The sequence below is a fragment of the Pteronotus mesoamericanus genome, unplaced genomic scaffold, assembly GCF_021234165.1.
Source record: "Pteronotus mesoamericanus isolate MK-2021 breed Mesoamerican mustached bat unplaced genomic scaffold, CSHL_Meso_final contig_20, whole genome shotgun sequence".
Classification (NCBI taxonomy): domain Eukaryota; kingdom Metazoa; phylum Chordata; class Mammalia; order Chiroptera; family Mormoopidae; genus Pteronotus; species Pteronotus mesoamericanus.
The window spans coordinates 3,807,112-3,822,746 of NW_026555085.1; the positions used below are offsets into that span (position 1 = coordinate 3,807,112).

The window sequence follows — 15,635 nt, forward strand, 5'->3', positions numbered from 1 at the left end:
AATTCTGGGTCCAACTGAGGTATACATGCTACATTTAATTCTTATGCCTCTTAAATCTTCTTTAATCTAAAACAGTGTCCTGACCCCCACTTCTTTTTTTTTTTTTAATCATCATCCAAGAACATGCTTATTGATTTTAGGGAGTGGAGAGAGAGAGAGAAACATCGATATGAGAGGAAAAAAATCATATGCGCCCCGACTGGGGATGGAACCCGTCACCTAGGTTCATCCTGACCAGGATCGAACCCGCTACCTTTCGGTGTACGGGGACAACATTCCAACAAACTGAGCCACCTGGCCAGGGCCCCACCTCTTTTTTTCCCACCTGATACTGAGTTCCTGAGACAGGTTGGTTGTGCCATAGACTGTCTCACATTCTGGATTTGTCAGGGCTGCTTTGCTAATTTTCCCAGAGAGCTCTGTGGAGGTAGGAGCTGGGAGGGGCATGCCTCAGTCACCTGGGGCAGGCTGAGTCCAGTTCCTGGGTATGGAGAGCAGGAGAAAGGCCCTGGCCTGGCCCTTGTGTGAGGGGGTGCTGACTGGTGGCCCCTGGTTGCACCTCTTCTCTGTCTCAGCTTTCCCTCTCATCTCTGCTGCTCCCTGTCCCTCTTCTCCTTGGCCTAACAGATACATGTTTCCATGCTCCCAGCAGCCCTGTTGAGACACCAGGACTTGCCAGGGCCCACTCAATCCTGAGTGAGAAATCTAGGCCTCAAGCAGAGGCAGCACCCTGAAGACTTGCATACTAGCCAGGGAACTTTATTTCTGTTGGCCGAAGTTTAGCCATTTTTGCTACCTCCCTTCCTCACTGGCAAGACTCTTGGGATTCTCTGAGTGAGTGGCTTTCTGTCCTTTCTAGGCTCAAGCTCTTTGAAGGGATGAGGCGTGCGTGTGTTGAAACTGCATGTACAGTCTGGCCCCTCGAGTGGCACAGGGTGGAACCTTGGTGAAGAAAGATAGAGGTTAAGTAAATGGGTGTTTGTGCAGGGCTGTGGAAGGCAATTTCTTTTCTCTGATGAGCTAGGGACCCCCAGCCAATGAACCTGGGTTCTTGACCCAACATTCTTCCTCACTTCCGCCTCGTGGGTGTGACTTTGGCTATCTGGAGAAGGGGACTCCAAGGCTCCCCATCCACTACCAGCCAATCCCAGTATTCTGACAGTGCCTGTAGAAGGAGTGGCCTTCCTCGGCTCTGGCCTAGATTTGTGGGGCGGTGGCCAGTGCCCTGAGCTGGCAGTCAGGAGACCTGGGGTCTGGAGCTGGCTGTTCCTCTCACTTGTTGCATGACCTGCACTACTGTTTCCCTCTCCTTGCCACACATTCTGAGCTGGATTGGGGAGGGGCTGTCTAGTGTCCCTCAGGCATTTGCCCAGCCTGTAATTCCTCCAGTGGTTCCTTGGCTGGGGGCTCTCACAGGTGCAGACTTTGGTTCAGGCCTCTGGGATAGTCACCCACCCCAGTCCTAGCTATTCCTTCCTCCTCCTTATCTAATCTTTCCAGTTAGCATTGACCTGACCCACTGCCTTTCCATGGCTCCCACCTGGATCTCAAAGTCCACCCTGGGCAGAATGGGGCCACCCAGGTCCCTGCATACAGTCTACCTTCCCTCTCGCCCTTAGACCAAGCTGCAGGCCCCATGAGCATTTTGGGGACAGTGCCTTCCTCCATGCCTTTCTACAGCAGAGTTGTCAAACAACTTCTCTGAGGGTCCTGCAAGGGGTGGGGCAGTGCAAGGCTGTAGGACATGGCTTCCATCTTCAGGGCACTGGCATGGTGGGTAAGAGCTTCTTGAGCGTAGGCACCACACCCAGTGCATAATCTGCTGATTGAGGTTTTGTTGAATGGAGGGGGCCTGAGTTCTTTAAATTGCCTGGGTGCCCTCTTCTCTGTGAACCTCACACTGGACTGTGGTGAGAACGGCATGCAGTATTGGATATAAAAATGATTTTTAAATTAGAACGTGTTCTGTACATTGGAGGAGCAGTTTTTCTAACGTGATCGAGGCCGGGGTGCCACCAGCCTGCCTTTAGATGAGAGGCAACACCTGTGGTGGGAATGGGCCAGGATTTCTGCAGGAACTTCAAGCGCAACCTTGAAATTGGCCAGACTAGACCGGACTTCAGCGGACAGGTGGGATAGTTTGACCTGTGGGCTGGCGGAGGGCGGGAATAGGCCCTTCCCAGGACTTTGGGCGGAGGCGTCCGCGGTGTGGTGACGGGAGGAGCCACCTCCCTCTGGAGAGCTTGTCTCTTGATTACAGCGCCAGGTGCGTACCGGAAGCCCGACACCAGCGACGAACTAGTTTAATAAACACAAATGCCCCTGTGAAGGGGGGAGTTACGGCCCGGGACGCGGGTGCCACGAGAATGGGGACTGGTCCCTCGGGGCGGCCCTCCGTGGGCAGCCGAGCGCGGGAGAGAAGGAAAGCTCGAGCGCTGGCGGCGCGTCGTCAATCTGGGCGCGCGCCAGGCGGAGCGTCCTGGGTTGGCAGGCGGCGAGTTTCGCTTGGTTGCCAGGGGCGGGGGCGGGAGCCGGACCCGGAGGCCTCTGCGCGCCATTGTGTGTGTCAGGAGGCGGGGCCTGGTGGGGTCCTCGTGCGCGGCGACTCCCACAACGCTGGTCCCTGCACCTGGGACCGCCTCGCACTTTGAATCAACACTTCATCAAAAAACTTACCGGTCTGGTGTCCCCGGCTCGGGCCTCCCTCCGGGCCTAGGGTTCTCTGCAGCCCATCTGATAAGACTTTCCTGCTTACCAGTTAATGGCTTCACGCAACACCCTTCTGGCCCACTCCACCCCCTCCACCGCGTACTGCCCAATAGCACCTTCACAGGAAACCGCAGCCCTAATGAGGAATGGAGGGGAGGAGGCTCTGCTGGGGCGCTTGGGGACTTTTGGGCCTCTCTCAACCTGTTGCAGATGGCGGCCGTTTTTGCCTACAGGCTAGGTCGGGGGCTACCCAGAGCACCAAATGGGAAATAAAAAGATGAGATGTGCAGGGCACCACCCCTAGAGGTTCCTGGGAAGGGGTGCAGAACAGTAGTCCAGAATTCCCAAGCCATGCAGATTCTGCGAATTTACGACCCGCATGTGATGGACGGGGTGTGGAATGTCAGAGCCGGAAGGGACCTCTGAAAGTCCCATTACTGACCTTATTTTCCTGATACCTTAGGGAGCCCCCACATGGTTTGCTTCTCTGTTGTGATCCCTCATACAGACCATTTCTGTGCGAGTCTGGGGTGTTCCCAACCGTGTTTGAAATTCTCCTCCTGCTCAGTCCATCCTCTCCTGTAAGTGGCTTCAGCTTGCACTCCCAAAATACTTTCTAGACCCCTGGGCACTGGGGAGGGGCTGAGTTGGAGACATCAGGGCTTCAGAAGCTGTGCCAGAGTGGATAGGGACAGATGGACACCCACACAATGGTCAGGTAGATTTGTGCCGCAGGGGGATTGCAAATAGCAAGCCAAGCATCTAATTTCTATGTCTTTGCGGGGCACGTGTGAGCCAGACAAGGAGTTGCCAGGGGAGAGAAGGAGTCCTGGTGAGGATGAGATTCTCTGACAGGGAGTCTCTGGGAGGAGCCTCCACAAGGCCTTGTGCACTGGTCAAGATGGGGGCTATAGGGCCCTGCCCCAGCCTCTCCATTCTTCTGTGTGGCTGTCCAGCACCTCTGGCAGTACCAGGTCCCATGCGGTAGCCAAAGCTCTTTCCCCTCCCCCACCAAAATTTATCCTCCTAGGTCCCCTCCTCTCAGGGCTTTGCTGAGAGACAACCAGCTAATCTGATTCACTAATGTCTTAACAGGAAATTCTATGAATTATTCAAAGCTCTGCACAGTTCCTGCCTGTTTTTTCACACCTTCGCTGATTGGCCAAGCTCTGACCTCTCCCTTCCCTGAATTCCCACGAAATCCACAGCTGGTACCACCAGTTGGCACCTATGCATTATTCCTTATATCATTAACTTTTCTGAGTATGTGACTTGTCTGCCTAATAAGATTTAAAATCCCTGAGTCAGGGACCTTATATTTTGCTTTTTATGTACTTCCCTCAGCAGCTAGTAAATTAATTCACTCAATATGTACTTTATGTGTGCCAGGCAGTGGTCTAGATGCTGGGGATATGGAAAGGAGCAAAATAGACATTTCCTTGTCCTCATGTATCTTCCATCCCATGAGGCTGGGGTGACAGTAACCAAAATAAATAAGTACAATATATAGCAGGTCCGGTGGTGATAAATGCTGTGGAGAACAGTGAGGCAGGGAGGTGGGTAAGGAGCATGGGGAAGAGCAGTTTACAATTTTAAAAAGCGGAGAGGAGAGAGGGTGTCCGGGGAATGGGGCATTTGAGCCAAGATCTGAAGGAGCTGAGGGAGGGAGCCAGGAGGCTATCTGTGGGCAGAGGGTTTCAGGGAGAGGGAAGAGGCAGTGCCAGATGTCCTGGAAGGTTTGAGGGGCCTGGAGGAGGGCTGTGGCTGGGGCAGAGTGGGCAAGTGAGGAACCGGAGGGATGAAGTCAGAGAGGTGAGAGGGGTCTTGCAGGCCATTGTGAATTTTTGGCTTTTACTCTGAAATGAGTGGTTCTAGAGTGCTGAGCAGAAGACTGCTCTGATTTGACCTACCTTTTAAAGAGATCCCTATGCTGCTGTGTGGGGAAAAAGCTAAGGGGGGTGTGGTGAGAGGGTTCAGCAGGAGACCAAGGAAAAGGCAGGACAGAAATCCAGGTGAGGGCTGGCGGGGGCCTGGGTGTGGAGGTGGCGACAGTGATAAGAGGTCGGGTTACGCACATATCTTGTAGAACCGCAGGGCTTCCTGACAGCAGGTATGAGTGGAAGACAGGAGCCAAGGGCTGGTCCAAGGTTTTTGGCCCAAGTAAGGGAGGAAGGATGGACTGGGATGGGGAGCACTTAAAGGGGAGCACATTTAGGTAGAAGATCATGAGCTCAATTTTGAGCTACCTAGTTTGCGATGCCTGTGGACATCCAAATGGAGATGCAAAGTGGCAGTGAGACCTCCAGGTCTGGACTTCGGGGAAGAGGAACCGGTTGAGGGTGCGGGGGGAATGCGGGGACTCATCAGTGAATATAAGTGGTGCTTTGAACCCATCAGTGTGGCTGAAATGACCCAGAGTGCAAGTGCAGATGGAGAAGGGGAGAGAGCCAGGGCCTGAGCCCATGCTGGAGGCTGGGGAGGGGGTGGAGACCTAGAGTGTCCTCCCAGCTCAAGCCACCCTCTCACTGTGAGTTTCCCACACAGTGCCCAGGTCCCACACAATATCCAGAAAAATAAACGTGATTTGTAGTATCTATTTCTGGCACTAATATACATGGAGGTTATACCATGCCCATTCTACATATTTAACTTTCAAACCCAGTTTTCTCCTCTGTAAAATGGTGCTAATGACTAGCCCCTTGTGGGGAAGTTGATGAGAATTCAGAGGTAACAGTTGTGAAGTGCTGAGGTAGAGTTAGCCTCTGAAATGGTGGGTTATCATCATTACTTTATTCTTGAGGCTGAGGTGGCATTGAAGACTTAAATGTAGATGTGATGGATGGGTGGGTGGATGTCCTCCAGAGATTCAGGATGAACCCCTGGCTATTGTTAGGAAGGTGCAAGGTGTGTTGTCCTATCTCTGAGACCCAAAGTCTTGTCCCCCCAGTTTGGTGTCTCATGAGCTTCTCATCTGTCCATCTGCCTTTAACCTCTCTCTGCCTCTGTTTCTGATCCTGTTTATCGTTTTGTCTCTTATTTGTCTTTTCCATGTCTCTCTGTCTCTTCCTCCCTCCCTTGCTCTGACTCTCTCTCCCTTGCTCTCTCTTTCTCCTTCTGATTTTGTCTCTCGGTTCCTTTCTCTCTCCCTTCTCCATCGCCCACTGCCCTTTCAGATCTGGAAAGCAGGGTGTTCAGGTTATGGCAAGAGTTACACCCACAGTGTGTGACAGCCCCAACCGGCAGCAGACCCCCACAGGACAGCTCTAGCTCCGGCGGAGGTGGAGGGGTTGTGTGTGTCTCTGTGCTTTTTCCTATGGGCTCTCCCATCCCCACTCCAAGATATCTTGCCTTTTCACCAGGAAAGAGAATGACTTGGTGATGAGAGGTTGTCAGTGATGGAGAGGTTTCTTTGGAGGCCTCCCTGATACCCTGGAATCCCCTGCCCCGAGGGAGGGATGCTGTGGGGAGATGAGCCTTTTTTCTCCTGTTGACCCAGCTGCCTTGTCCCCCAGGCTGGTGGATGACCGCTGTGTGGTGGAGCCTGCTGCTGGGGACCTGGACAACCCCCCCAAGAAGTTTCGAGGTAAGACCTCCACTCCCACTGCGAACTCTCCTCCCAGACACTGAGTCCTGGACCTGGGACTGAGTCATTCAACCCCATTCAGCACCAACTTCGGGTCAGACAAGGCGGCCCGGAGGCCTCTTGCTGTTGTCTGCGGAGACCCCCATGGCCTGCACTGCTGCCCTCTTGGCACTGCCACTTCTCCTTCTTTTCCTGGGGCCACGCCCACTTCTCAGAGCACACCCACTTCTGGCAAGGGCTGCCCCTCCCCCCCAGTTCCCCACCAGCCACAGGGCTTTCTTTGTCTCCTTGACTGGGCGTTTTCTGAGGGAAAAGGAGAGGGAACTCGAATTTCCCCAGGCTTCCCCAGGCATTAGGAGGCCCAGGGTGATAGCCCTTGTCTGTGCTGAGTCTCCTCATCTCATTGGACCTGATGGTCTTCAGGTCCCTTCTCCTGACCCTGGCTTTGTCTTCAGCCCCACGCGGGTGGATGACTCCTGCCCTAGGGAGCTGCGGAGCCCAGACCTGGCTCTGCTGAATAACCCTGGGCAGGGGTTTCTGTGCCCTCTGGTCAGGGGCTCCCCAGCTCCGCTCCAGAGGCCCCAGGGCCCCTGTGAGGATTAAAAGTTATCCTGCTGTCACTGTGCCCAGCCAGGGTAAGGTGTTACTGGGATTGCTTGTGAGGCTGAGACAGCCAGACAGATGCATCCTGGGCGTGAAGGGCAGGTGGGAGCAGGCAGGAACATGCCAGGCCACTGCTGCCTTGTCTGCCCACGTGGCTGCTCCTCTGGGGAGAGATTAGCTGCAATTGCCCTGGAGAGGGATGCTGGGAGGGGAGCAGGATTTAAGATAATCCTGTGGCATCCTTGGCTGTCTGCCTTGGGCTTTGCCCATCCATTGGAGTGCACAGAAGATGGGGAGGGGGCTCCTTCCAGCCTGCAGAGGGTCCCCATGTTTACCATTCAGTTCCTGCTTCCATCACAGGCCTGTGAGTGGAGGCTTTGCGTGGGGACGGGGTTCTTTCTTAGCGGATATGCCTGGATATGTGGAACTGCCTGTGGCACTGGACTTTCCTCACCACCATAGACTCCTCTGCCCTGTACCCTCTCCTCTCATCCTCTTCCTCTTGTCTCTCTTATTTCTTCCAGTTGCACCATCCTCTGCTGTTCCTCACATGTATCAGCCATGCCCTCACTTCTGCACCTTTGCACCTGCTATTCCCTCTGCCTGCAAGGTACTTACCCAAATATCCACGTGGTTCATGCTGTCCGTGACTTCAAGTCTCATATCGTCAGCGGGGCATCCTCTGACCACTCAGTATAAAATTGTCCCTCCCTCCCAATCTCCCTTCTCTGCTTTCTTTTCTCCATAGCATGAATCTGGCTTACTCCATGTGTCTTAGTTATTTGTTTGTTTATCATCTGTCTCCTCAGCTAGAATATCAGCTCCACCAGGGCAGGGATTTCTGTCTGTTTTATTCACTGCTTTATTTGCAGTGTCTGCCACATAGGGGGTGCCCAGGACACATGTGAGGAATAAAATCATGTACCAGCCCCTCCTCGGGCTGCCTCTGCCCGTGCCACTTCTCTCAGGCCTGGCTGCTCTGGGTCTTGTGGACATGACCCATCAGAGTCCTTGGTTGAGCCCACACATGAAGGCACTGGGCTCAGGTTCTGGGGGCTTAAGGGTGCTGGTGCAGGCCTCCTGCTTGAGGCATAGCTCTGACTGCACCTGCCTCTGGGTCCTGAAGGTTATGAATGGATAGAGCAGGGACTCGGGGCTCTCCTGCAGCCAGAATCAGGAAGGCTTTGAAGCTGCTGCTGGAGGGGGCAGATTTCCCCTCTAGCTGAGGGATTTAGGTAACTCTTGGGAAGAGCATGGTGAGAGAGAGAATGATGGGGGTCCCGAGGGTGGGCTGTGCCAGGGCAGAGAGGGACCGGAGCTGAGAGGAGGAAGTGTGTGCAGTCCGCTTTGCGGTGTGACAGGCAGTGACACAAGTTGGTGTGGCAGAGAAAGATTTGCCCTAGAGTTTCAGTGGTTAGAGTTTGGGGCCAAATTTTGATGACAAAAAATGCCACTTAGCAGACGAAATGCTCCTTTGACTCTCTGCCCTCTCTTATCACTCCTTCCCGCTCCCACCTTTCTCGCCCATTTCCCAGAGCCTATGAGCAGGGCCCTCGCCAGGGTCTGGGGGTGGCTCCAACTCACTGGGCCCAGCCAGCTCATGACTCAGCCTCCCGTCTCCTCCTGCCTCTGAGCTGCAGACCCTGGCCTGTGGTATTGTAGGGAGGCGTGCAGAGGTCCCTCTTGGCTGGTGGGTCCATGTTGGAACATTAGAACTTGGCATGAGAGATGGACTCCAGCCTCTTCAGTTAAAAGAGAAAGGTGGAGGGAGAGTGCTGCTCTTTGTCCCCTGACTTCTCCAAATACCCTGGCCCGGGGAAGGTTCCAGCAAGGACGTGGGGCTGAGGCAGGCTTTAAGAAGTTGGCTAGGGGTGGTCAGGATGGCTGTGTCACAAGGCCACCCTGCGGTGGGCTGGCCCTTGCTGGGACGGTGGGCTGTCCCTCTTCCCGCGGTGCCCCCCCCCACCAGTTCCAGGCAGGCTTTCCTTCACCTGCTAAGGGAGAGACCCCCAGGCTGGGCTGACCCATGAAGCACCTACCCATCCTCTCTCTGCCCCTGATGGGTGCCTTGTTTGTGGTTTCAGCTCTAGCCATCTTCCAAGGCCATCCCAAGCCCCAGCATGTTCTGGGAATTTTTTTCCAGAGTCTGCAGAGCCCTGGGAGGCCCAGGCTGCTGGTGTCCCAGTGTGTAGAGCACCAAATGCCAGCCCAGCCTCCAGGACCTCTGCTTTACTGTAGCGGTCTTTGGGTTGTGGCTGCTCTGAATTGTGTGCTGCTGGCTGGCCCAGGGACTGGGTGTGTTCCCTCCCATCCGCCCCTTCCTCCTCTACAGGCTGGAGCGTCAGGTGACCTGCACCTCCCCCTCTACCTCATGGAAGTCAGCGCCCACAGCCCCAGCTACAGCAAGCCCAGCAAAATGTGCAGGGGTTACTTATCCTCCCAGACTGGTGGGGGCAAGCCCTGGGGAGGGGCTGATGAGGTGGCCTCCCTGTACTGGGGTCGCCCCTACCATCCTTCTGCCTCTGCTCTACCTGCTCACCTTCCAAGCCCATTTGTTGGTATTTTTATTATTATTAAGACATCGTCTCTACACAAAAGAGAAAAATAACACATACCTATGTACCCACTACTGTGCTCTATCGAATCCTTTTAACCATGTTTATTTCAGATCTTTGCATCTTTAAAAACATAACCATCGTGTCTGTGGCTTAAGCCCCCTGTATCTTCCATCTGATCTTCTCCCCTCCCTCTCTCTCCAGGGGCGAACACTCTCAGAAACTGGTGCGCGTCATTCGGCGGCCTGTTTTTCTGCATTTGCTACTAAAACAGAGGGCTATATCCAAGAATGTTATAGGGATTGTTTTCTAGTTTTACACTCCTGTATATTAAAGGTAGCCTTCTGTACAAATCTTTCTGCACATTTTTCATTCTGCACTGTTTTTGAGGTTTATCTGTGTTCACCATTGCAGCTCTAGTTCATCTGTTTAATTGCTACATAATAATATTCCAACTGGTGAACAAACTGCAATCCATTTATGCGTTCTCCTGTTGATGGCCACTTAGCTCATTTCCAGTTTTGGTAATTGCCAACTAGGATGTGGTGATTGAGTGTTTGTGCTCATGTGTTCTGAGGGTTGGGGGGTCCTGGGTGGGAGGAAAGGCCCTGCTGCCTTCCATGGGGGCTCTCTCCACTCACCCCCTTCACCCTGCTCACTGCCCCTCCTTATCCCAACAGCCTGTGGGTTCAGCCCCTTTCTCCACCTTTCTCCACTCTTGCTCACTTGGTTTTGTCCCCCTTATATTTCTTCCAGCCCTCTGGATGTGAAGTGCCATCTTATTGTGTTTTAAATTTGTATTCTTCTATTAGAGAAATGGAGCATGTTTTCATATGTTTATTGGCCACTTAAAAATTTGTTCTTGTCCTGGCTGGTGTGACTCAGTGGATTGAGCACCGGCCTGTGAACCAATGGGTCGCTGGTTTGATTCCCATTCAGGGCACATGCCTGGGTTGTGGGCCAGGTCCCGAGTAGGGGGCGCGTGTGAGAGGTAACCACACATTGATGTTTCTCTCCTTCTCCTTCTACCTCCCTTCCTCTCTGTCTAAAAAGAAATAAATGAGCCCTGGCTGGTGGGCTCAGTGGATTGAGTGCCAGCGTGAACCAAAGGGCCACTGGTTCGATTCCCAGCCAGGGCACATGCCTGGGTTGCAGGCTGGGTTCCCCTGCTCCTCGGTAGGGGGTGCATGAGATGCAACCACACATTGATGTTTCTCTCCTTCTCTTTCTCCCTTTCTTCTCCTCTCTAAATATAAATAAATAAAATCTTTAAAAAATAAAAAGAAATAAATGAAATTAAAAAAAATTTGTTCTTAATCTTTTTTGCCTTTAAAATTGTTTTTTAAATTTTTATTTTTAGAGATTGGGGAAAGGAGGGAGAAAGAGAGTGAGAAACATCGATGTGATAGAGGAACATCCATCAGTTGCCTCTCACACGCACCCTGACCAGGGACCCAACTGGCAACCCAGGCATGTGCCGGGACCAGGAACTGAACTGTCAACCTTTTGCTTTGCGGGATGATGCCCAACCAACTGAGCCACACCAGTCAGGGCTTCTCCCCAGCCCCTTTTTTATAAAAGTAACACAAAGACGTGTTCTAGGATGAAGATGGACGCAATGGTGCCCCCACCCCACCCTCACTCTCCTCTCTCCTGTTCCCTCTTCAGGGACAACCATGTTAGAAAATCTGGCTAGGTAGTTTATTCATACAGTTAAAACCTCAAAACATCATGAAAATATAGGTAGAGAGTCTGCTCCCCACCCCGCACCCATTGTCCCTTCAGGTAACCACTTCCCTTGGTTTCTCCTGTGTACCCCAGTGGTCCTTCATGCAAATACAAACATATAGTCAGATGGCCCCTCTTTCCTTACACAGAGGTAACATTCTATGTACGCTGTTCTATTCTTTGCTGTTTTACTTTATAAATCTTACTATGCATAGATCCCACTGGATATCCTTCTATATTTGCATATAGAAATCTTGAACTTTTCCTCTTTGTTTTTTACAAGTTTATTATCTCATGATTCTGTAGGTCAAAAATTTGACACAGGTCTCACTGGGCTTAATTCAAGGTCCTTGCTGGGCAGCATTTCTGTATTTTTTTTTTTAATCCTCACCTAAGGATATGTTTACTGATTTTAGAGAGAGAGGAGTCGGGGGAGAGAGAGAGAAACATTGATTGGTTGCCTCCTGTACGTGCCCTGACTGGGGATTGAACCCACAACCAAGCAAGCCACCTGGCCAGAGCTCGCCCTCTTTCTTTTTCATTTAAGAACTCATTTTTGTTCCATATCCTGGACAAATTGAAACTAGTGTTCCTACCGATTACATAGTTTTAAGCATTTAAAAAATGTTTATTTTTTAAATTGTGGTAAATATTCTTAATATAAAGTTTACCATCTTGACTATTTTTAAGTGTACAGTTGAGGGGCATTAAGCACATTGTTATTTTTGTGCAGCCCTTGCCACCATCCATGCATAGAACTTCCTTCATGTAAAACTGAAACTCTGTACCCATTAAATAATAACTCCCTATCTGTTCCCTCCACCCCTGCCCCTGGCACCCACCATTCTGCTTTTCATCTCTACGAATTTTACTGTTCTCAGTACCTCATGCAGGCAGAATCACACAGTGTTTGCCCTTCTGTGACTGGCTTCGTTCACGTAGCACGGGGCCTTCAGGGCTTACACGTGCTGCAGCCGGTGTCTGCCTTTCTGACCGCTCTCTTATAGCCATAGTGCTTTCTGTTAATATGGCTCTGTTGTACTATTTAACCAGTCCCTCCGATGGACACTTGGGCTGTTGCTAATCTTTATCATTCCTGCCGGTGCTGCATTGAGGACCCTTGTCCCTTGTCACTTGGTACAAATGCAGGTGTGCTCTTAGAACGAAGGACCAGTGGTGAGACTGCTGAGTCAAAGGGTGGGAGCACCTGTGATGCTGAGCAAGCCTGCCAGTTGCCCCTGCTGGGGTTGCACGGTTTTGCAGCTCCTCGGGCAGTGCGGTAGGAGAAAGCAGTCCCACCAAATTCTTTCCACTGTTTCCTTTTCCAGCTACTTCCAGGTCTCCACATGTTCGGCTTATTCCTGGAGAATTTCACACCCTTGTGCCACTCCTCCACTTGTCTCTCCCCTGCCCTCCCAACAGCATCCTGATGCTGTTGTAGCTTCTCCACTGTTGCCTCTATAGACCCGAGTATCATAGTTACACCTGTTTCTCATTCTGTCCACTCCGCATGCACGCTGCCCGCGTCTCCTTCCCATCACTGCCGTGCACACATTCAGTTTTACAGCATCGAGGCAGAATAAACTTTACATTCTCTTTCATAACCACCCTGAAGTCTTAGGTGTTTTGTTCTTTAAGTCTAGTCTAAATGGTGAAAAAAATTAAAAACTGCTGTTTGCATGATTTGTACAGAGCTTACACATTATTGTGAATGTGGGACTTTATTCCCTGTGCTGTTCTTGCCTTGAAAGCCCCTACTGGTGCTTTTCAAACTTTTCTGAATATCAGAACCATTTTGGGGGTGTGTGCGGAATGCCATTAAAATGCATGTTTCCAGGCTCCGTTCAGACTTGCCAAGCTCTCAGGGGGATCTAGGAGTTCCTGCCAGATGATTTATGTAGGAGCAGTGGCTTTTGGAGTGTTAGATACCTTAGTCAGTTTCAGGGAATGGCACTTGATCTTATTTAATAAATGAAGATCCTGTTGTCTGCAGCCTTGCAAGCCAGGTGCCCCCTCACCCACAGGCACATGCTCCTCCCCAGCACACACAGTCTTTACTGTAGGAAGTGCCCAGACCCAGAATTTTCTCCTGGCCTTTGATGCTGCTGCTCTTGTGTGGGCTCAGCCTTCCTCCTCTCTGCCTCTGCCCTGCGGTTTGGTGAGAAGGAAGGATCTGGCCCCTGTGGGGTTCTGACAGGGCTGCTTTTGGGTAAAAAGCACAGCACAGTAAAAGCACAGAGATGTGCATGGGCTGGGCCACAAACATTTCAGAGGCCTAATTATTCACTCCACAAACATTTTCTGACATGTTTGTGGGCAGGGCTCTAAGGGAGGTGTCTGTGTAAGAGAAAAAGATGAATTTGACAAGCTAGTAAGTTTCCAAGAAAGCTAAAGAGGAGTTGGGAGCAGGGAGGGATCACATCTGGCTTCATCCCTCGGGTGGGATCCCAGCGCAACGTGTTTCTCTCAGACACAGCTTCCAACAGGATGCACTCTTGGGCTGTAAAGTCCCATTAATGGGGCTTGATCATCCTTTAACAAGTTGATAGAATAGAATTAGAATGCATCAAATACAGTAAGAGTTGTTAGCATTTCATTAATTCTTTCTTAAGCTCTGTCTATTCTGTTAAATATGTTCAATGAGTTTTAGGTTTGGTTATTGAAGCTTTTTTATTTCTAGAAATTCCATTTGGTTCTTTTTCAGTCTGCTGTGTCACTTTATAGTTTCCTATTCTCTGCAGGAATCCTCAAGTGTCTTTTTTTTTTTATTGATTTAAGCAGAGTAGGCATTTCCAGTTTACTGATGATGTCTGTCTGAAGCCTCTTCATGTCTGGTTCTGGTGTCTGTTTTGTGAGTTTGTTCTCTCTTGTGGCATCTAGTTCTCAAGTGTTCCTGGTTTGTGGCATCTTTAACTGCACACTTGTTGCATTTGAAACATTTGGTATGAGTGATCGTGGAGTGGGAGGAAGTACTCTCCTCTGGGGAGGGTGTGATGCCAGATTCCTGGGGGCACGCCGGGTGCAAGACCACCACTGCCAAACTCAAGTCTGGGGCTTTGCACCACCCAGGGGATTCCAGCAGGGCTGAAGGAGCAGTTTTGAGGGGAGGGTCTCCCACCTGTCGTGGGCCTGGGCTCGGATTTCTGTCCCTGTCACTTGTGAAGCTGTCCTAATAAAAATTAATGTCTTCTGGAATCAGCAAATACCCTCAGGGTGAAAGTAGCTTGGGGGTGTATCTCCCTGGTTTCCCCTTCGACCTTCTGTCCTGACCAGATGATCCTCACTGTCTCATCAGTTCTTTCAGAAGTCTTCAAATAACATCTGTTTGAAAAATCTCGTTGTCAAGTTGTTTTCTGTTCCATAATGGAGTATATCAGAAACCCCGTGTTGTTTCGTGAAAGGGTGACCTGAATATGTATTTACTAGACAAGCTGAGTGACCTGGGGAAACATCTCTCTTTCCTCCTTTTGTCCTGTCTGGACTAGGAGTGCAGGGAGTTGGGCTGTGGGAGCCCAAGGAGACACGATGGCCAATGCCTGTGGTTGCTCACCTGATCACCCCTCCCCTCCATCTCAGAGCCTCTTGCCTTATCCTTTTCCTCCCTTCAAGGCTAAATTCAAGCCCCTCATTGCACATGAGGGAGTCGTTCTGCTTTTGATTGTTAAATTTTTGTTGTTGTGAGGAAATTGTTCTAGATTCATGCGTTCGTGTGGCAGACAGTCCCTGAGCCCTGGTCTAGGGGCTGGGAACACAGTCATGAGCTCTACCCAGCCCTGCCCCTCAGAGCCTGGTGAAGGCGGCAGAAACAAGCAGAGCAGCCTGTCAGGCCCAGAGCTGGCTCCTTTAATATTATGAAGGGGAATCCAAAAGTAATACAGCCTGTCCATATCCATAATTATATAATATAAAATGGGGCGGGGTCCAGGGTCTGACTGAGCCTGGAGCTGGGGGGAGGTGGTAAGGCCAGTATGATGCTCTAAGCATGACAAAAAAAGAGAAATAAAAGGAAAGCAATATATAACAGTCTCTGTCTCTATTTCTATATAGTAAAATAAATACATAAAAATTACAATGTACACGCGTATTTTGGAAGTAAACATTGGGCCCAACTGGAAGACCCAGGGGAGCAGTCAGGGCTTGCCTCCGAGTCATGAGCTTGCAGCCACAGATGCAGGCACTGAAGCGTGGGGTGGCCATGAGCAATACATTTTCTGAAACAGCGAAATCACCTGGTAAAGTTTGAATGATACAAAGTACGGTGTTCCCTCTGTGTATATCGGAGTTGCATCCCTGGAAAATTCAGTGTTTGCTAAAATAATGCCAAAATGACTTTGTGTGTGTGTGTGCCACTCTGGGCCTAGAGCACTGCTCATAGCTGTTCACCTGCAAGTGTGCAGCAGGGCATTTACGGCAGGTGGCACACCAGACAGTCTTTATGCTGCAGGTGTCCAGCATCT

General features: G+C 51.1%; 1 protein-coding gene across 1 annotated transcript in view; it reads left to right on the forward strand.

Moving 5' to 3' along the window:
* Positions 1-15,635, forward strand: part of ITPR3 (inositol 1,4,5-trisphosphate receptor type 3) — a 65,751-nt gene that overhangs the window by 7,821 nt on the left and 42,295 nt on the right. The window contains exon 2 of the mRNA XM_054569226.1: positions 6,222-6,292. Coding sequence (XP_054425201.1) covers positions 6,222-6,292 — 71 coding nt within the window. The remainder of the gene's footprint in view (positions 1-6,221; positions 6,293-15,635) is intronic.